This window comes from Nasonia vitripennis (assembly GCF_009193385.2).
Source record: "Nasonia vitripennis strain AsymCx chromosome 1 unlocalized genomic scaffold, Nvit_psr_1.1 chr1_random0002, whole genome shotgun sequence".
In the NCBI taxonomy this organism is placed as follows: domain Eukaryota; kingdom Metazoa; phylum Arthropoda; class Insecta; order Hymenoptera; family Pteromalidae; genus Nasonia; species Nasonia vitripennis.
In genome coordinates, this window is record NW_022279588.1 from 2,045,512 (window position 1) to 2,066,408 (window position 20,897).

The window sequence follows — 20,897 nt, forward strand, 5'->3', positions numbered from 1 at the left end:
CTGCACAAGCCCTGCGCAGGATCACCAACTCGCTTGGGGAAGGCAATATGCAGGAGCTACCACAGCTCTCAAAAGGATTGGACGAAAAGGAAATTCTGCGGATGAACCCGAAGGCCATGAACAAAGCCTTCCTATTTAACAAGAAATATAGAGTAAGCATCCCATCTAGAGGAGAATGGGATGACGAAGGAATAAACATCCCGAATGATGGAGACCTGTGATATACAGATTGATCCAAAAGAAAGGATGCTGCAAGAGCGGGGGTGTATCAACGACAGAGATTATTTTAATTTTTATTATTATTATTACTATTATTTTTTTAATTGCAATAATGATTGTTATTTATGATTGTTATAATTTGCTATGTACAATCTTGTTACAATTTAATTAATGTATACAATACATAAATTACAATTTATTAATAGTATGTTGTTCAATATTTGTTTAAGAAATCGATTCTGTGATGCAGTAACCATATATCATTGAGATAATGATTTACATTTTTATAATTTATACTTTTTTTTTTATAATTATGAGGCATAGTGTTACGTTCAGAGCATATGTATGTTATACACATCTACAAATATGTAAGTGTTTAGTGGACGCAAGAGCATAATAAAAAATACACCAATTCAAGATTTTAAGTAACATGCAAATATTATATATATATATATATATATATATATATATATATATATATATATATATATATATATATGTGTGTGTGTGTATCTATATACATGGTAATAAAAGTAATATAAGTGACTTGCTGCTGTCAGCCATAGCAGGACAGCCCAAATTTTGTATACGACATGACAAAGTAGTGGTTGACAAAGACAAGCCTCTACGGTTCACAGACTTACAGGATACAAGCTGTGCAATAATATATTGTGATGATGCATGTGCTTTTAAGAAAAAGGAGTGATAAGAAAGTAATAGGATTACAAGATTCACGAAGACAGAAGAAAGAGAAGGTTTCGTCAGAAACAAGATAAAAGGAAGAAGGGTAAAAACATTCTAAAAATGTAGTCTAGGCATGGTGTAGAGTTTAAGTGAAAAAAGTTAGTTCAAGCAAGTATGAGCAAGTATGTGTAATATAAGCTTATTTTGAAAATTTAGTCTAGGCGTTGTGCAGAATATCGTATATTCAGTATATATAGTGAGTTTGAGTGAAAAAAGTCGATTTAATCAAGTATGGCATGTAATATAAGGTTTTTAACAAATTTAAGCTAGGCGTAGTGTAGAATATAGTATATTTAATATATATAGCGAGTTTGAGTGAAAAAAGTTGATTCAAGCAAGTATGACATGTAATATAAGGTTTTTTAAAAAATTTAGGCTAGGCGTATTGTAGAATATAGTATATTCAATACATATAGTGAGTTTAAGTGCAAAAAGTTTGTTTAAGAAAGTATGAAGTGTAATATAAGGTCACTTCGTATAAAAATTAGTAAAATTATGCGTATATATACATGGTGATGAGTATGATAATATACAGTTACAGTCCAAGTGTTTAATATAGTTAGATTGAAAACAATGCATATTTTCTTAAGATTTAAGGTTATGCAGAGGGATAAAATATCAAACATACGTATATATAGATATACATATGCTCAGTGATTGCTTAGAATATAGTATATTGACTATAGAATATAGAATTATAATATAGTATATTAACCATATATAAATCACAAGAAATTAAATTATAGCAAACATATTAAATAAGCACTACACCACGGAAACTTTGGAAGTAGTACACCCCTCGCTATGGACAAGACAAACAATACCTCCACCACCTGTCCAGAGATGGTGGGGAGAGACATGTCTGGCGTTATGCGAGGAGTAACGTCACACGGCAGGGGGGGGAGCGAGGCACCGCCTCCTTCTCCCCTGCCCGTTCTCTCCCCCTAATTTATCTCTCTATTCATTTATTTTTTTTATGAATGTTTCTATGAATAATGTAATATAACTTGATATTTTTGAAGACAATTTTCTACTATAGGAATGGGTAAGAAAGAATATCAATAAATACCAGTAAGTATGTTATATTTTTGTAACGATGGATTATAGATTCAATATATATTTAATGTAATAATTATACGAATTGATTTGTACATTAGTAACTTCATTTTCTTTCCTATGAAAAAGAGAATATTTACAAGCAGGATACTAGTAAAAATAATAAAAGAAAACTAACATCATTTATCGTTCATTTTATTTAATATATCGGCAATTGTATACAGATGATAAGATACAATTTGGTACAATATATGTACAATATCATTACTGCTGAACGGAATTTGATCTTTCATTACCATTGCACGCGTCTGTACAGTTGTTGTGGCATTATCGAATCATTTTATCATCATTGAGATTAATAATTGCTTTTACAAGAGTTATGGTATAAATACCAAGTTGTCTTACTGGTATATTATCTGGATTAACACTCTTATTGTATTCTACAGTCTCTCTAGCAACACAACTCAGATTAAGATACTCTAGAAGCACATCAATGAATTTCACAATATACTTATACAATCGAAGAAACTTAGCTTTTTTTAGAATGATAGTTGAATGATACCGTTAAGTCACTATCACAAATGTCTTGGATGGGCTAGTATCCACAATTCTGATAGCTCTGTCTTTCCGATTGTTAATTTTGCTGTCCAACCTGTACCGAAAATTTGTTGACCTCTCATAGAATCGCTGCTGCTACTGTAGTCTCAAAGGTACTTGAAAAAACCACTTTCTGAATTGCAACTACTTATCGTGGGTAAAAGTAATTCCTTTCAAGTCATCGCCTAATAGTCGCACAGCTGGTCTGTAGTACTCGTCTTGCAAGTTGGTGCATCCCACATCGTCAAAGATCTCTGTTTTGTACGACTTGTCCAGTGCTCAGGGGTAGAACTGGATGAAGTTTTTTGACAATGCAACCGCTATTTCTAATAAAATCATCGTCAGCGCTTTTTTTTTCTTCGTTTACAGAAGACATACCGTCTTATTTTTTTGCAGATTTTCCGATAATTTTTCGAGAAATTTCTTGAAGCACAGACCGTTACTCACGTAATGCACAAACATGAGGCAATATTGCCCACAAACATCGAAAAAATCGCTCCATAGCCGAACATTATTCCAGCAACAAGGTTTACAATTTTTTTTCAATCGATTAATATGATCGGGAATAAATGGGGGTAATCTAAAACTAACAAAGTAAAAAGCGTTACAAGATTTGTCTGCATATACGGCGACCCAATGCATACCCGATCTCATATGATCATCCGTATTTACAACAAACGCTGTCAATTTTGTCTACACCTTCGGTATCTGATCGGCTGGAAACATACCGACAGTATGCGAGCGAATTTTTGGTAGATTCTTTAGTGACATACATGAACACTTTAAGTGTTCCGAATTTTTTTTTTTTTTTGTTTAAGCAGGCACAGACAGCCACGATTTTCACCTGTAAGCGTTATTTATAGCGCATCGATAATTGGACTATGAGGAAGCATGCCCAACAGAGAAAATGGCCGCATTAATTAGAGAATGCGAAGCCGAATGCACCAAGCTTATAATGGGTTGCAACGCAAACGCACATCACTCATGTTGAGGCAGCCCAGACTGCAATTTTAGAGGAGAAAGTCTATTGGAGTTTTTAGCAGCAACGAACATGGACATCCTCAATATGAGCAGTAGACCCACGTTTCGAAACGCCGTAAGGGAGGAGGGGATAGATATCACCCTGGCTTCCAGGAACGTGTGGTCCAAGGTTATGGACTGGAGAGTGTCGGAAGAAGTCTCCATGTCAGACCACCAACATATCGTGCTCAGACTTGGTGGACAAAGTATGCTCAATCAACTCATAAGGAACCCCAGGAAAATAAACTGGATAGGCTACAGAGAAGAACTGAGGGCTAAGATCGGTCGCTTTCCTGTCACGTACAGGACGGCTAAGGACATCGATTACTGCAGTAGAATCCTAAAAGACATAATAATAAGTTTTTACGAGAACAATTATGAACTTAGGCCTAAGAGGCCATCGAAGGGCGCGTCCTGGTGGAATAAGTCACTAGAGAAACGCAGGAAGAAAGTAAGTCAGCTATACAATTAGTCCAAGCACACGAAGAGCCCGATCGGTCGAAAATTGCGTGAAATATCGCATCTCACACATTTTTCAATGACAAAACTATAAGTCACTTCCGTGTCGCGGTCGTGCCTAATAAAAGTGTACCAAAGTAGAAACTGGGAGTAAGACAAAATTAAAAATAGAAAAAGTGGAGAAAGTAGATGATATTGCAGAATATAGTGAAGGCGATATTGAAGGTGATACTGAAGATGATACTAAGCTTGAGTTAGCTTTAAGTGAGTCTGAACCCTGTTGAAATTATTTACATGAAATTTTACATAAAATTATATGTACAGATTTCGAACTTCTACATGTAAAATTTCACATGTATTAATGAAATTGTAAAACTGTACGTCAAATTTTACATAAAATTTATGATAAATATCTTTATATGAAATTTGATGTAAAATTTGACGTACAGTTTTACAATTTCATTGACACATGTGAAATTTTACATGTAGAAGTTCCAAATCTTTACATATAATTTTATGTAAAATTTCATGTAAATATTTTCAACAGGGAAGAAGAAGATTTTGAAGAGACTATTGAAAAGAAAAAAAATGAGATATAAGACGAGTACATAAAGCACATAGACTTATTATTAAATGGTTAAATGCAAACTTCAGATACAGTATATGGTGTACAAAGAATGCGTAATAATAAACTTAAACTCGGTGATAGTTTTATAGATTTGGATGAATTCATTACAATTGGTCAAAAAAAAGTATAAAAAGAGGCCTGGCTTCATTCAAGTATACTAATTACATAAGCAAGTCTATTGAAGAAGCTAAGCTTAAAAAAGGTAAAGGCTTATCATCCATATCCAATAAAATTTCTCGTAAAAATGCATATATGGATTTTATTTATTGGGATGATCCAAATGAGCTTGTTAATTGATAGTTCAAAATTGCTTATTGCTGAAACAGCAGCTGGAAATCAGAGTCATATAAATGAAATACCATCCATTATTGAAAAACTTCGTGAAGCTGAATATATTTATTAATGTGTAGAGTAAAGCTATCTGTTAAGTTTCTGGATCAATATTCAGAAATATTAAATTAAATGAAACAAAGACAGCAGGAAAAATCCAGAAACTTCGATGCTTAACGAGCGTAAGAAGTAACCCTAAACCAAAATAAACTTCTCCTCCCTCGGCTGACAGCGCGCGTGCACAGTCGACGCTGCAGTTTAGCCGTTGACCGTAAGGCCTAATGAGTAAGAAGAAGTAAAGACCCTGCGTGGGAGAAAGCTATGACGTTTTCTTCAAGCTTCGCCTCCCCCGATTTTTATTCCTGTGTGTGCGATCCAAGAGTAAGGACGCTATTCAAGAGTTCGATTATATAGTTATATTTCTGAGTCTTTAATTTGGAGTTTAGTCTTAATTGTGATTCCGTCTTGATCATCATTTACCGAAATTGTGTCTTATTCCATTTGAAAATTATTTGAAGTCTCCAGAAACAAATAAAGGAATTTTTGAAATAATTGAGTCTAAAAGATAACTTGATTTGAGAGTTTTGATCGTCAACCTTTGAGTCATCCCCGTCAACAAACGCAAGTAAGTCGTTCTCGTTAATAATTTAATTTTCCTTGGTGTTTTATTATCACGCAAACAGCTCTGCCGCGATAATCAGTGCAAAGTACTGATCTCCCCCGTATGGGAGAGTAAGCTATCATCCGCATAATCATACAACATTACTTTGTTAGTTCGGTAAACTTATTACTACCCTAACACTATCACTCACATGGAAAGGTACCCAACCCGAACTCACCGATTTTGATGATTTTCATATATGTTGTAGAACATAAAAAAATAAGAGACACGTATTTTTTTTGTCGGCTAATTTTCACTTTTAAGGGGTAAAAACCTCCCCTAAAGTTAACCCCCAAAATGCGTTTTTTTTAAATGTCTCGGCTTAAAATTAATATTTTTCAATAAAACAAATTGGAGGTTATTTCTTACAAAAAGAGCAAGTATTTTATGGTGATTTCAAGAGTAAGGGTAGCATCCCCTATTTTTTAGGGGTTGAAAACATATATTTTTTGGCATAATTTTATAATAAAAATGTTTAAACCGACTAAAAAAAATTGGAAAAAATGTTTAAACATCCTTAATAACAAAATTTAGTTGACGTCTTTCGGTGTTTTCATAAATATTACCCCTAAGGGGGTAAACCACCCCTAACACAAAATAACTGTAAATATGTAATTCAATACATAATATTTCGTAGAAAGTTTGTATATAGAGGTTTTCGAGGTCGCTGATTACAAATCTGTTATCAGATTTTGAAAATTCAAAATGGCGGATCCAATATGGCGGACGGAAATATCGAAAAAAAATTTTATATAATAAAAAAGTTTTAAACGACTAAAAAATTTGGAAAAAATTTGTAAACATCTATAATAAACAAATTAAGTTTTTCGGTTTTTTCATAGATACTTCCCCTTAGGGGGGTAAACCACACCTAACACAAAATAACTATAAGTATACTTCAATCCATAATATTTTGTAGAAGGTTTGTATATAGGGGTTTTCGAGATCGCTCTTTGCAAATCTGATATCAGATTTTGAAAATTCAAAATGGCGGAACCAATGTGGTGGACAAAAATGTCGAAGAAAAATTTTAACTTTCATAAAAACTTGTTATAAATGTGTGATCTTTGTAGCCTGTACATGTGAACTAAAGAGCCTTAAACCCTAAACCCCTAAAGAACAAATAGGCTAAATGGTTGTGCTTTTTAACCAAACCACCTCAAATTCCTAAATTTGTAAACAAGAAAATTCTGTGTGTGAAGCAGTTTTATAATTTCCGTAGAAATTGTTATCAGAATGTTATTGAAATTCCTTTATTGTAAATTCAACTTATAATGTATTTTTGTTTATAATATTAGAGTATAATAATAATCTACAATCTTTTATCTTTTGCCATAGTGCATTTTTTGTATTGAGCATAACATATATTATTTTACGATGTTTTTACAATAATGGTAGTCCTCATAAAAGTGTTTAAAGCACAATGCTTTTTTGCACCAACCACATCGTACAATTGCAATGTTTGTGCACCCTTCTATTTCACAATGTGTTGCACAAGACTTTCCAAAACTGAAATCTATAGGATTATCAAATTTATTGACGTAACCGCTTTTATACCAGGAATATTTAAACAAATCTATATATCTCGGTGAAGACAGTTGGTTGTGAACCAATGATTGTAGTTTAATTATATTATTTCTCACATGTAAATTCATATCATGATCCATTAACATTACATTATCAGAAAATGTTCGGACAAAGTTTTTCCAAATACGGAATCCATAGACATCAAGTGGTTGTATTTTTCCTGTGGTTCCAGTTGGAATTTTTTTTATGTTAATAATTTTATTTTGTGGCATTGTTTCTTCTATAACTTTGTCACAATGACCACTCCAAGAATCAAGTAATAGTATTGAATGATGGCCTACATAGGGATAAAATATTTTTTCCAACCAGATTTTGAAGTGATCTGCAATTAAACGACTTACTAATTAACTGATCAACGATATTACAATGTAAAAATTGTTATTAGTTCCCTTACTTGTTGTTAATTTTCCAGATTTGGATGCTTCCACGTACACGTTTTCTGGTCTAAATATGTTTTGTTCTACAATAGGGCCAAACTTGCCACTTGGTTCCTTTAAAACAAGAAATAGCGGTGACAACAGTTGTCCAGTAGCTGATATTAGTGGCTGTATAGTATAACTATGCGTTGTTGCTGAAATTGACTGTACCAGACATTGCACTTGCTTTTCTCCTTCTACTGCTAATGTTCTTCCAGAATGCATTTCTAGCTGAAATCCGCTCTGATCTGTATTATACAAATTTTCGAGTCCAATCCTTGGTATACACGATTTAACGTCATCGATAAATGCTTCAGCTTTAGCCGTAAGTTCTGCACTACTTTCTAGTGTTTTTCTTGTTATGAACTTATTTATTTTCCTAGAAACTATTCGGTGTGCTTGCTTAAATTTGAGTAACCAATGTTTAGAAGCTTTGAATCTAATATCATCAAAACCAATTTCTTTTTTAGCTTGTAAGGCCCATCGAATTATATCTTCATCATGGATAATTGAAACACTGTCGAGAGCTGCTTGAAAATTATCCAGGGTATACTGTCAAATTTGTGCTACTTTTTCTCTATACGTGCCACCTTTATTAATTGAATGAGCCCAACGACGTAGCTGACTAATAGATGATACTTTTTTGAATCTGTTTTGCACTGTTTTGAGACTTAAATTTTGCTTCGTTTTGCTACTTCTCCAAAATTCTACAGCTCTTTTTTTGTATTCAAAATCTAGTTCTTCATTATCTGCTGTACATTGATTTGTTGGTGCTATATCCGGATCAGGAAAATGATGTTGCACTTCATCTTCAATTATTTCCGCATTATGGTCTTTATACTCTTCTTGAAAATCCAAAGAGTCATCAGTAATCATTTCTACATCGTTGAAATCATGTGTTGCATCTATTAAAATTTCTTTTATTTTTTCGGCCAACTCTGTTTTATGATAATTCGTGACACTATCTGGTATGTTTAACGCTTGAAAGTATGCTAATAATAAGTTTAGAACGTTTAACGGATTAATTTTCATTTTTCAATCTAAAATGAAAACAAGCGGTAAAATTTATACAAGCTGTGTTTTTGCATGTAAGGCACGACTGCTACATTTCTACCAGAATAAAACGAGTGAATGTAAATTGAACCAAATCATTAATTTATGCATTGGAGAAGAATTCTCGTTCCACTTTGTGATGTTCGGAAAACTCTATTTTTGGTTTTATTCAACTTTTATTCACTTTGAAATTGAATAATATAAATCTATATAAAATCACTAAAGAAAATTTTCTACAACTGTATGATACCACTGACAAACAAAAAGACGTACTATTCGTACTTTCCGGCATCGAACTAGAATACCCACAAAACTCACTCACTGCCTAAAAAATAACACAGGCAGCTGAGGTAAACACTCGATGAAAACAATCTAAAAAAAGAACATACTGATTCGCACATATTGTCAACAACTTTTATGAGTGAAAGACATTTATCTGTGGAATTATCATTGAATGTACGATAACATTCATTAAACTAATGAATGCATATAAAATTCCCTTTCAATAGCAACGTGTTCTTTAATTGCAAATGAAGTTCGAGTATTAATATTCTTTTATGTAATAATAATATCGTTTATTGTTTATACATTAGTATTTACAATATTTTACAATGAAAAACTATAAACTATTGCGTCGTAGTGTACAGCTTAGTAATATATATTTAAATCATTTTTTTTTTGTTTTTTCTTTATTATTTTCTTCTCTTCTCTCTATTTTTCTTCACTCAATCCTCCTTCTTCTCCTGTGACTCCTTTCTTCCCTATATTTCAGCTCTTTCCTCTCTATTTTTCCTTTTCCATATTATTCCGTTTAGATACCCTATCTGTGTTTTCTCTCCTCCGCAAACTTTTTTCCAATCCGCTCCTGGTATCTTTGTGTCCTCGCACCTCTCTATTACATGTTTTAGTGTCTCCTCTTCTTTTCCGCACATTCTGCACCTCCTGTCTTCTTCGCTTCTCCAGTATTTGTTGCTCCTCGTTTCATTCCCCAGTCTAAATCTTGCTATTATTCCTAATGATCCCCTTCTGTGTTCTCCTGTGTCCGTCATATGTTGTGGGGTATCTCCTATTTCTTTTAGCAGTTCTTTGGTCTCCCCCGCGAATTTTGAGTCCCTTATCTCCTCTCTCCACCTTTGCCATTGTGTGTCCTTGTTTATCCTCTCAATCTCCTCTTCTACTTCCTCTCCTGCTTCCACTCTTCTGATATATTCTGTCAGGGATAACCCGCATTTCTCCAGCTCTTTCTTCCGCTGCTCCTTCTCTCTTCCGCTCCTCTCTTTTCTCTCCCCCTCTCTTCTTAGTATTCTCCAGCACTCTCCTAGTAGCGTGCCTTCGCTCGCTTTGCTCAGTTTCCTCTCATATCTTATGGCCCTTTTCCTTGCTCTCGTTTCCAGCTTGAATCTCTTCGTTTCCCAGTGTAGTATATGCGCTGGGGTTGTCATCTCTAGCTTCAGTATCCACTTCATGTATCTCCTCTGCACCTTTTCCAACTCCTCCTGGCCTTTCCAACCCCAAATCTCTGCTCCGTACTCCATCACACTTTGCACTAGTGCCTCGAATAGCTTCATCCTGGTTTTCCAGTTCTCCTTACATATCTGTTCTCCTATCCCCCATACTGTGCCTAGTAAAGCTGTTGCCTTTTCTTTCATTTTCTTTATCTGTTCATCCTCTTTTCCGTTTTCTTTCATTGTGTATCCCAGGTACTCGAATTTCTTCACCACTTCTATTTCTTTTTCTTTCCATTCAAATCTCTCCTCTCTCCCCCTTCTCCCTCCGTTTCTGAATATCATCACCTTGTTTTTTCCGCATTCAGCTCCAGCCCTTTCTTCTCTATAATTTTCTGGAATCTTCTCATCATCTGTCTTAGCCCTGTCGCGTTTGTTGCTAGTAGCACCACGTCATCTGCGTACGAAATCGACCATATCTTCTTTCTTCCTAGTATCACTCCTCCCTCCTGTACTTTACTCAGTTCCTCTTCCACGTCTGCCATTGCTACATTGAAGAGTAGTGGACTTAGTGGGCATCCTTGTCTCACTCCTTTCTGTGTCTCAAAGCTTCCTATCTTCCTTTCTCCTACCTTCACCTCACATTCTGTCCTATCATAAATCTCCATTACCCTTTCTCTGGTTTTTTCGTTCACTCCCAGCTTCCTCATCATTCTCCAGATCTCTCCCCTTTCTATCTTGTCGAATGCCGCTTTCATATCTGCGAAGCATGCGTACACTTTTCCTCCTTTTTTCTTCAGCTCCTGCTCCACCGCCATGCTCACCACGTATATCGCGTCCGTCGTGCCTCTCCCTCTCCTAAATCCCATCTGTGTGTCGCTTAGTCTTCCCTCTTTTTCTAGTTTTGCTTCCATTCTCCCTCTTAAAAGCTCCGCATAGATTTTATATCCTGTGTCCATTAGTGTGATTCCTCTGTAGTTCCCGCAGTCTCCTTTCTCTCCTTTTTTGTATATCGGTTTCACTGTCCCTTTCTTCCATTCCTCTGGAAAGCCTTCTCCGTCCCATATCTTCCCCATAATCTCCGTTAACTCTTCCAGCATTAGATCTTCTCCGTGTTTCCATGCCTCGTTTTGAATTCCGTCGTCTCCAGGTGCCTTTCTCTCCTTCATTTTTCTTATTTCACTTCTATCTCTCCCTCTCCGCCCTCGTTCTCACTGCCCGTTTCTAGTATCGCTCCCCTTTCTTCGTCCTGCCGTCCTACTTTCTCCCCCAGTTGCCCTTTAAAGTGCTCTAACCATTTTTCATCTCTTATGCTCTTGTCTATTTCCTCCCTTCTTCTCTTCCTTCTCTTTTTGACCATGTCCCAGAATTTCTTGCCCGTTCTATCTTCCTTTGCCTCTTTTATCTCTGACTTTAGGCCCTCCTCTTTTTTTCTCCTGCATAGGTTTCTTAGCTCTCTTTTGACCTGCCTATATTTCTCCATGCTGTTCCTCCCTTTTCCTACCTCTTTTTTTGCCTTTCTCATTTCTGCTTTCTTTCTCCTGCACTCCTCATCCCACCACTTTCCCTCCTCTCTTCTTCCTGGTTTCCCTTTCTTGAATTGTAGCGCGTTCCCTACCTTCACTTTGATCTCCCCCCACGTCCTCGCGGCCCCCCCTCTAACTATCCATCTTCTATATTCTTCGATTGCCCTCTCTGACCATGAGACCTTCACTGTTTCCTCCCTCCGTTGCCTTTCCTTTCTCCTTCCCGATTCGAGGTCGACCTCTAGCGCCTCGTGGTCCGACTCCATTCTGTCTACTACCCTCATTTGCTTCACCCTATTCGTCCCTTCCTCATTCGTTATTCCATAGTCAATCACCGAGCACCCCATCCCTCCCACGTATGTGATTTCCCCTTCTTCGTCCCCTTCTATGTTGCCATTTAGTATGCTGAGCCCCATCTCTTTGATCCTATTTAACAGTTCTTCGCCCTCTCTATTTTTTATCTTATCTTTCGACTCTCTTTTTTCCTCGTTGCCCTCCTCATCGAAACCGCCCCCTTCTATTCCTGTTCTAGCGTTTAGATCACCACACCACAAAATTTTGTCCCCCCTGCCCTCTCTACTAATTCCTCCATCTCTTCATAGTTGTTTTTCCTCTCTTCTCTCATGTATGTCGTGCATATCCACCATTCCTCCCCCTTTATCCTCACCTTCGCCCCTATACATTCTCCTGACCTGCCTCTCATCCATTCTATCTTATCCCCGCTCCCCCCTGTCCTTACTGCCATTAGCAAACCCCCTTTAAGCCTACCTCTGCTACCCCCCTTCTTTGCTTCTCTTACCTCGATTTCGTATCCTTTTAGCCTCTTTTTTATCTTGTCTCCTTCTCCATCTTCCATCCATGTTTCCTGCAGGCAGATCACATCGAACACTTTTAGGTATCTCCAGCCCTCCTCTCCTAGTCCTTTTATCCCTGCCACGTTCCAGCTTACTACCTTTATGCTCTCATTGGTCTCCTCCCTTGTGTTGTCCTTCTGCTCTTCTGTCCTCTGCCCTTTTTCCTGTCTCTCTTCGAAAAAGCTGTCCCTTCCTCTCTGCCCAAACATATTCAGTATTTCCTACTGTGAGCCCGTTTCTCCTTATTTTTACTGTGTGACCCTCTCTCTTCCACTGTTTTGCTAACTCGTTCAGTTTCTCCCTCGTCCTTCTCTCCCTCCAGGTCGTGTCGTGGTCGATGAACACGTCCGTCCCTTTCAGCGCGCTCTTCATCCCCATCAGTTTTTCTTTCTCTTCTCCGTCTTTGCACTGAGCTCCTATTTTGCTGTTGGCTCTTCCTCTTATTGTCCATACTCTCTTGAATTCTATCTCTATTCTCAGTTTGTCTCTTACCCAGCTCTTCAGCTTATCCTTGTCCCATCCTTCTCCTCTGATTCCTGATATCACCACGTTGTTTCTCTTCCTCTCTCTCTCTCTCCCTCTTCTATTCTCCACTCCAGTTCTTCCATCTGCCTTTTTTCTCTTTCTTCCTCTTCTGCACTCTTTTCCCTTCGATCTTGCTCTGGTCCTTCTCTGCTTCTTTCCGGCATTCTCTCCTCAAATCTCTCCTCTAGGTTTTTTATTTTCTCTAGCATTTCTTCCTTTAGTTGTTCCCTTCTTTTACCTTCCTCCTCTGCCGCCTTCTCTGCTCTCTTTCCCATCTCTATTCTTTCCTCTCTCTCCTCTTCCATCTTCTTCTTGAATTCTTCCAGGGCTTCCTTTATCCTTTCCTCATTTTCTTTCCATTTTTCCTCCCACTTCTCCATCATTCTTTTTCTCTCGTTCCTCTCTTCTTTCATCCCTTCACATATGTTGTTCAGGGTTTCCTGCAATTTCTCCATTTCCCGGTCTTCTATCTCTTTCTCGTTTCCTTTCTTCGGTGGTGTCCTCAGCGTCAGGTTACTCTTCTCAAACGGGCTTCTCTCTTCTCCTTCCTCGACCTTTTCTCTCTTCTTTGCCTCGTCCTCCGCTGGGCTCCTCTCCTTTCTCTTTCCTCCTTTTTTTATGTCTTTTGCAAAGCTCTCCGATAAACTTCGTTGTTTCAGGCCCCTTCCCCTTCCTCTTCCTCCTCTTCTTGATCCTCTACCCGTCGGCGTGTCCTTCAGTCTATTCCCTGTCTCTCCTCTTTCCTGTGTAAATTCAAATCCCCGCGGGGTTCCGTATTCCTGTTCCTCTCCGCTTCCGTCGTTCCTCTGTTTCCCTATTACCACTTCGTTTATCTGCTCGTAGCTATAGTTCATGCCTTCTCTATCTTCGTCCTTCTCTACTCTATCCTAACCTCTCTTTGCCGCTCTCACCTTTCTCTCCTTCTGTTTTATCCCTCCTCGACGCTCCAGTTCAGATTTTTTGACCTGTTTTTTCTTCACCTTTCCCTTTCTTTCCCGAATCCCTCCTTCTCCCTCTTCTCCGCTTACTACTTTCTAAAACTGTACACTACTAACGCACCTCACTCAAACGCTTCTGATCTCTATATCTCTGAGATCATCCCTCCAATATTCTTTTATGTATTTTTACCAATAACAAAAATTATCATAGTAATATAATAATAATAATACGAAGAAGAAGAATAAGCATAATTGCAATAGCAATAATAACAATAATACTGATAATAGCAATGATAATAAACAATAATAATAATAATTAGAATAATATTTATTATTAAATTTAGATTTTTTGATAAATTCATTAAATCGTAGCAAATAGTATTATTATGGAATTCCAGACTGTAAATATTTCACTATAGATACAATAATCATTACTTCGAGAATTCATCTAAAAAACTTTCGGCTTACGAAATAATTGTAACAATGAAAAACTCCCAAGTTTGACAACATTAAATTTTATTACAAAACGCAAAAGAGTTTGATAAACTAATTTTATTAACCTATGTTTTTTCATTTGCAAAAAAGTCTGGACTTGAATTTATAAAATTATATAATTATGCAATTTATGAAATACTTTATAATTTATGAAATTACTTTTGAAATTATGCTAATTTATAAAAGCAGAAAAATAAATAATCTTTGATTGAAACATAAAATGAGACGTTATTTGTTACATACAAAATGATAGAATAAAATATCGGTAATATGTCTATACTCGTGTCTACGGTAAAGCATAGGCCTTCGGCTTGTCTGGAGGTTAGGGGTTTGGAGTCGTTTGGTTAAAAAGCACAACCATTTAGCCTATTTGTTCTTTAGGGGTTTAGGGTTTAAGGCTCTTTAGTTCACATGTACAGGCTACAAAGATCACACATTTATAACAAGTTTTTATGAAAGTTAAAATTTTTTTTCGACATTTTCGTCCGCCATATTGGATCCGCCATTTTGAATTTTCAAAATCTGATAACAGATTTGTAATCAGCGACCTCGAAAACCTCTATATACAAACTTTCTACGAAATATTATGTATTGAATTACATATTTACAGTTATTTTGTGTTAGGGGTGGTTTACCCCCTTAGGGATAATATTTATGAAAACACCGAAAGACGTCAACTAAATTTTGTTATTAAGGATGTTTAAACATTTTTTCCAATTTTTTTTAGTCGGTTTAAACATTTTTATTATAAAATTATGCCAAAAAATATATGTTTTCAACCCCTAAAAAATAGGGGATGCTACCCTTACTCTTCAAATCACCATGAAATACTTGCTCTTTTTGTAAGAAATAACCTCCAATTTGTTTCATTGAAAAATATTAATTTTAAGCCGAGATATTTAAAAAAAACGCTTTTTGGGGGTTAACTTTAGGGGAGGTTTTTACCCCTTAAAAGTGAAAATTAGCCGATAAAAAAAAATACGTGTCTCTTATTTTTTTATGTTCTACAACATATATGAAAATCATCAAAATCGGTGAGTTCGGGTTGGGTACCTTTCCTTGTCAGTATCAAAATAAGTATTGATTTATTCGGACGACAACTAATACGTACTGACGTAGTTCGCGGTCCACCAGGTCAGGGTTTCAAGCTTACTGCAGACGGATACTAAACGATAAAAAGGTAGATACAATTGGGAATGATATATCTGAAATAAAAAAATCAGTCATCTAGTTATACGATAAAATAAAAATAATTTAATTTTTTATCAATGAAAACGTATCTACTAATACCACTACTACTACTCGAGCACATTTTATGTAAATAAAAATGAAAGAATCGTTAGTGGAAGAAATCTATGAGCCTGCAAAACGCAGCTATCCTCGATGCTCATATTAAAATAAGAAATATTGATAAAACATGGCAAGCAGATCTCGTTGTAATGATACCGTACGCAAATGAAAATAAAGGCTATAAGATAACTCTCATAATAGTTGGATAAACAAAAATTATGTGTAACCATGGATATAAGTAAAATACCAAAAAAATCAATAAAAATTTTCTTGCTTATTTATTTATTTTTATACTGATTTTCTTACATTTTCTTCAGAGTACTGTAATAATAATTGCATATGTTTCTTTAATCCTTATTTTGAAACGTTCTCGATCACGGGCAGTTTGCTCCCACTATCCGCCACAAGCCTTGTGATAGGCAAATTTCCATGCATACATCAGATAAACTATGACATCATCCGAAAAATGTACGCATTTTTTCTTCTCTTTGCTCCTCACTCTTCTGAAATTAATGGTTATGTATGTTTAACAAAAAGACTAGGACATAACAATTATTATACTTATCTGATTAATAATCATACTTACGTACCCTTCATCTTATAATGATACCATGCTAAAGTCTGTATATCATTGTCTTAAATGCGTTTTTTTATCGTTCTACGGACATAGAGCGATTTTTTTCTGTCTTATGGTTTTCATATTGTGCAGTCGTGAACGTATAACATGCCGTTTTCGACGTTTAATGCATGCGTTTCGAAGACAATCCACATATTTGTCAAATTTAATGCTTATTTTACAACGGAACTCTTAATTCCTTTGATTTTTTTTCATAGAATCATGACCATTGATCAAACCAACAAACTCAGTAAGGATCTTGCTGATCTTTAATGGTAGAATATCTACTATCTACTGTTATATTAAAGTGCTCAATGTACCTGTGTGCCGTAAAGCCATTCACATCGTTTCTCAACAACTGACATATTTCATTTGTTTATAATTATTTATAATCCATAGCGCATTATTTACATGTTGCCCATACATATATAAACCAGCGCGCCACACGCGGCTTGAAGGCCGCGGTGTCTTGCCGCCTTGCATCGCTTCGCGTTTTGCGTCTACGAAAAGTAGCACTGTTCAAATTTCCCGTCATAAGTGGCATAACTCATTTGACGCACTCTAGATTAGCATAACTCGAAATTTCCTGCGAAGACTAGTGTTCCGTCATAACTATTCCGCAACACGCAACACGCAACACGCATGCGCATGTATGAACGAGCAGGTTATGTGTGTGTTTGCATGAGAGTAGTGAGAGAGGGCAGCACCTTCCGGGGGCCTCTTTCTTGCGAGCGCGGGCTCGCGCGCGTGAACGGGCAGTTAGTAAAACGACTTTGGCAGCGTTCATATCTGAATCGCGACTACACCCGAATTTTTAACGTTAACTTAATATTCAACGAGGATTTCCGATCGTCTGTCACAACGTGACATCAACGCCTTTGTTGGCATTTAACAACAACTTAACGAACGATTTATATTAGTGCGTTTTTTTTCTGTATCTGTGCGTGCGAGTGCAATCAGTGCTTTGTGTGCGTGTTCGGCGTTTTTTCTCGTTTTATCTTTTATACATCATTTCGCTTTTTATTGTGTCAGTTTGCTTAAATATTAATAAATCAGGGGTTTTTATGCCGAAAGGCTTTTTTCCCGTAAAGAAGTGTTTTCATTTTAAAACTTTTATCCAACAGTGTAAAATCATAAGAATCTAAAGTCAAAGTATCCTAATTATTCAATTCAACAAAATTATCTCTTTTTTAATAATAACTAACCTGCTACCTAAGGCAAGTTAGATAGTCAACGTTTATTCAACTAGCACAACTCAAACTTTATACAACGAATTTCTATAAAAATTTCCCGATTTTTCCCGAATAAACATTTTTAAATATTCACAATTCACAACTTTTTACCGAATTTAGAATTCGCATTATTCGCAGCTTCCCGTACATCTGAACCAAATCTGCAAATTACGCCTTGTGATATGCTTGAATACATAGAGCAGTCGTCATTTTTTATTCACAAACAGATATCTTTCAAAAACCAGATCATATTTGCACAGATGATTATTCGCAGCTTCCCGTTCATCCGGACCAAATCTGCAGATTACGCCTTGTGATATGCTTGAATACATAGAGCAGTCGTCATTTTTTATTCACAAACAGATATCTTTAAAAATAGGATCATATCTGCACAGATGTTTATTTGCAGCTTCCCTTTCATCCAGACCAAATCTGCAGATTACGCCTTGTAATATGCGTGAATACATAGCGCAGTCGTCATTTCTCATGCACAAACAAATATCTTTAAAAATAAGATCATATCTGCACAGATGATTATTCGCAGCATCCCTTTCATCCGGACCAAATCTGCAGATTACGCCTTGCGATATGCGTGAATACATAGAGCAGTCGTCAGTTTTCATTCACAAACAGATATCTTTCAAAAACCAGATCATATTTGCACAGATGATTATTCGCAGCTTCCCGTTCATCCGGACCAAATCTGCAGATTACGCCTTACGATATGCGTGAATACATAGAGCAGTCGTCATTTTTCATTCACAAAGAGATATCTTACCTATGGGACGGCTTGTGCTTCTTATTTAGCGATTCGCACTCTGTCTCAGTTAGTTAAGGATGAAGGTCATCGGTTTCCTCTCGGGGCTCGTTGTTTGGAATCGGAGACGTACGTTGATGATACCTTCGCAGGGGCTGATGATCTGCCGGTTACAATTCGGAAGAGAGTCGAGCTTACCGAATTGTTAGCTTCTGCTGGAATCGAGTTGGACAAGTGGGCTGCGAACGATCAGGAACTGCTTCCAGATTCAGCACAGCAGGTATCGGAGAAGTAGATCGGTGAAGATGAGTCGGTCAAGGCTTTAGGCGTTCACTGGGTTCCATCGCAGGATAATTTCAAGTTCAACGCTGTTAACCTCGAGAACGTGGCTGCAGCTTATATGAAGAGGTCTGTCCTCTCGAACATCGCTCGTTTATTCGACCCGTTAGGTTGGCTCGCTCCAGTCACGGTCATGGCGAAGATTTTGATGCAGGATATGTGGATTCTGAAGTGCGATTGGTATTCACCCTTACCAGCTGAGATTCGTGAGCGCTGGTATGATTATTGCAAGGGTTTATCCGCATTGCCATCTTTGTCCATCGAGCGTTGGTTAGGTGGTACGGTGAATTGCTCTTACCAGATCCATGGGTTTTCGGATGCTTCTTCTCGAGCGTATGCTGCTGTGGTGTATCTGCGAATCGACGAGGGTAATGGACGTTTTTGGGTTTCGTTATTAGCGGCTAAGTCAAAGGTAGCTCCGGTGAAAACGGTGAGCATTCCCAATTTGGAGTTGTGTGGTGCAGCTCTTCTGGTCAAGCTCATCCTGCACGTGACAAAGCTGGAGTTTCTACGAGGGTTACCAATATTCGCTTGGTCCGATAGTCAGATCGTGCTAACATGGCTTCGTAAGCATCCGTGTCACTGGAAGACCTTCGTAGCTAATCGAGTTTCGTTGATCCAAACTGAGTTGCCGTCGGCAACGTGGGCTCACGTTCCGACAAAGGAGAATCCGGCTGACTTGGCGACGCGAGGAGTTCAGCCGAGAGAGTTGGCTAACTGTGCTCTTTGGTGTCAGTGCCCGGCGTGGCTATCACTGTCTCCAACTGAGTGGGCTCAGCCTGCTGACCCGGTTCGAGTTAATCACGCTCGTCCAAGATCCGAGGAATCCGAGATTCTGACTTGATTTTCGTCTTTGACTAGGCTCGTTCGGATTGTAGCGGTTTGCAGACGTGCTCTCGATCGAATTCGGATCAGAGGAACGCAGTCAGTGAGCGCTTCGTCTCCTTTCCTGACCACTGCTAAGCTTTCTGCAGCTCGGGTGGCAGTCATTCGTCTGGCTCAAGCAGGGGCGTTTGCTGAGGAAATTAAATTGTTGAGATCGGGAAAGAGACTGCCGAAGGGCAATCGACTCAGCATATTAAACCCATTTTTGGGCGAAGAAGATGGACTCTTGCGTGTAGGAGGTCGATTGGTCTCTCTTTCGATCGAAAACATCCTCCGATCTTGCCGCAAAATTCTGCTCTTAGTTTGTTGTTTGTCCGACACGCTCACCATCAGTGCCTTCACGGCGGTCCTACCTTGACGTCGAGCATTCTAATGCCTCAGATTTGGATTCTGGGTAGAAATATGGATTATAAAATCGACGATTCGCGCATGCGTGCCTTGTCAGCGGGTTAAGCCTCACTCGGCTCAACAACTCATGGGTGAGCTTCCTGCTAATAAAGTGACAAGTAGTAGGGCTTTCTCTCATTCTGGACTCGATTACGCGGGTCCCTTCCAAATTCGGATGTCAAAGGGTCGTGGAAATCGTTCCTTCAAGGGCTACATCGCATTGTTCGTATGTTTCGCTACTCGTGCTATACATCTGGAGCTTGTTGGTGACCTGACTTCAGCGTCGTTTATCTGTGCGTATCGTTGGTTTGTGGGACGTCGAGGCTTTTGCCAAAATCTTTACAGCGACAATGGCACCAACTTCCAAGGAGCAGATAAGGAGCTAAGGAGTACGTTCCAGCGTGCCTCAGACTTCCACAAGAAGGTTGGCGCTGTCCTTGCCAACGATGGAACCAGCTGGACGTTCATTCCCCCTAGTGCGCCTCATTACGATGGTTTGTGGGAAGCAGGTGTCAAGTCGGTGAAGTATCACTTGAAGAGAGTTGTTGGCGAGCATACTCTCACTTTCGAGGAGTTTTCTACAGTTCTGGTAGAGATCGAGGCCTATCTCAACTCTCGTCCACTAGGTGCCTTGAGTGCTGACGTCGACGATCTACGGGCGCTCACTCCCTCTCATTTTCTCAATGAAGGAGTCTCGGTCTTACTTCCGGAAGATAATTGTTTTTTTTTTAATGGTTCGACATTTAGTTTTCGAGCTAAAACGATTTCAAAAAATTGCGCTTCATGATGTATAACAAAAGAAGGACGGATGATAGTATAGATTTTCGGCGGTATAAAG

General features: G+C 37.7%; 2 protein-coding genes across 2 annotated transcripts; one reads left to right on the plus strand and one right to left on the minus strand.

Annotated features, from left to right (window-relative positions):
• Positions 1-11,389: 11,389 nt before the first annotated feature.
• Positions 11,390-13,974, minus strand: LOC116416798 (golgin subfamily A member 6-like protein 22). The gene is made up of 4 exons (XM_031926565.1): positions 13,208-13,974; positions 12,848-13,124; positions 12,510-12,792; positions 11,390-12,264 (listed from the first exon to the last, which is right to left on the minus strand). The coding sequence occupies exons 1-4, from the start codon at positions 13,972-13,974 to the stop codon at positions 11,390-11,392; spliced, it is 2,202 nt and encodes a 733-aa protein (XP_031782425.1).
• Positions 13,975-18,528: 4,554 nt separating this feature from the next.
• On the plus strand, positions 18,529-19,631 carry LOC116416805. Its single transcript, XM_031926630.1, has 3 exons — positions 18,529-18,541; positions 18,601-18,728; positions 18,798-19,631. The coding sequence occupies exons 1-3, from the start codon at positions 18,529-18,531 to the stop codon at positions 19,629-19,631; spliced, it is 975 nt and encodes a 324-aa protein (XP_031782490.1).
• The last annotated feature ends 1,266 nt before the right edge of the window (positions 19,632-20,897 follow it).

Bases quoted from the DNA above. Each gene is read 5' to 3' on its own strand.
- LOC116416798 (XM_031926565.1), bottom strand. From the start codon at position 13,974: ATGAACTATAGCTACGAGCAGATAAACGAAGTGGTAATAGGGAAACAG. The intron at 13,125-13,207 runs GCAGATGGAAGA...ATCAGGAATCAG, and splicing joins GAGGAAGAAAGAGAAAAAAG to AGGAGAAGGATGGGACAAGG. The intron at 12,793-12,847 runs GTAAAAATAAGG...ATGTTTGGGCAG, and splicing joins GGAAGAGAGAGGGTCACACA to AGAGGAAGGGACAGCTTTTT.
- LOC116416805 (XM_031926630.1), top strand. The intron at 18,729-18,797 runs GTATCGGAGAAG...GTTCCATCGCAG, and splicing joins TTCCAGATTCAGCACAGCAG to GATAATTTCAAGTTCAACGC.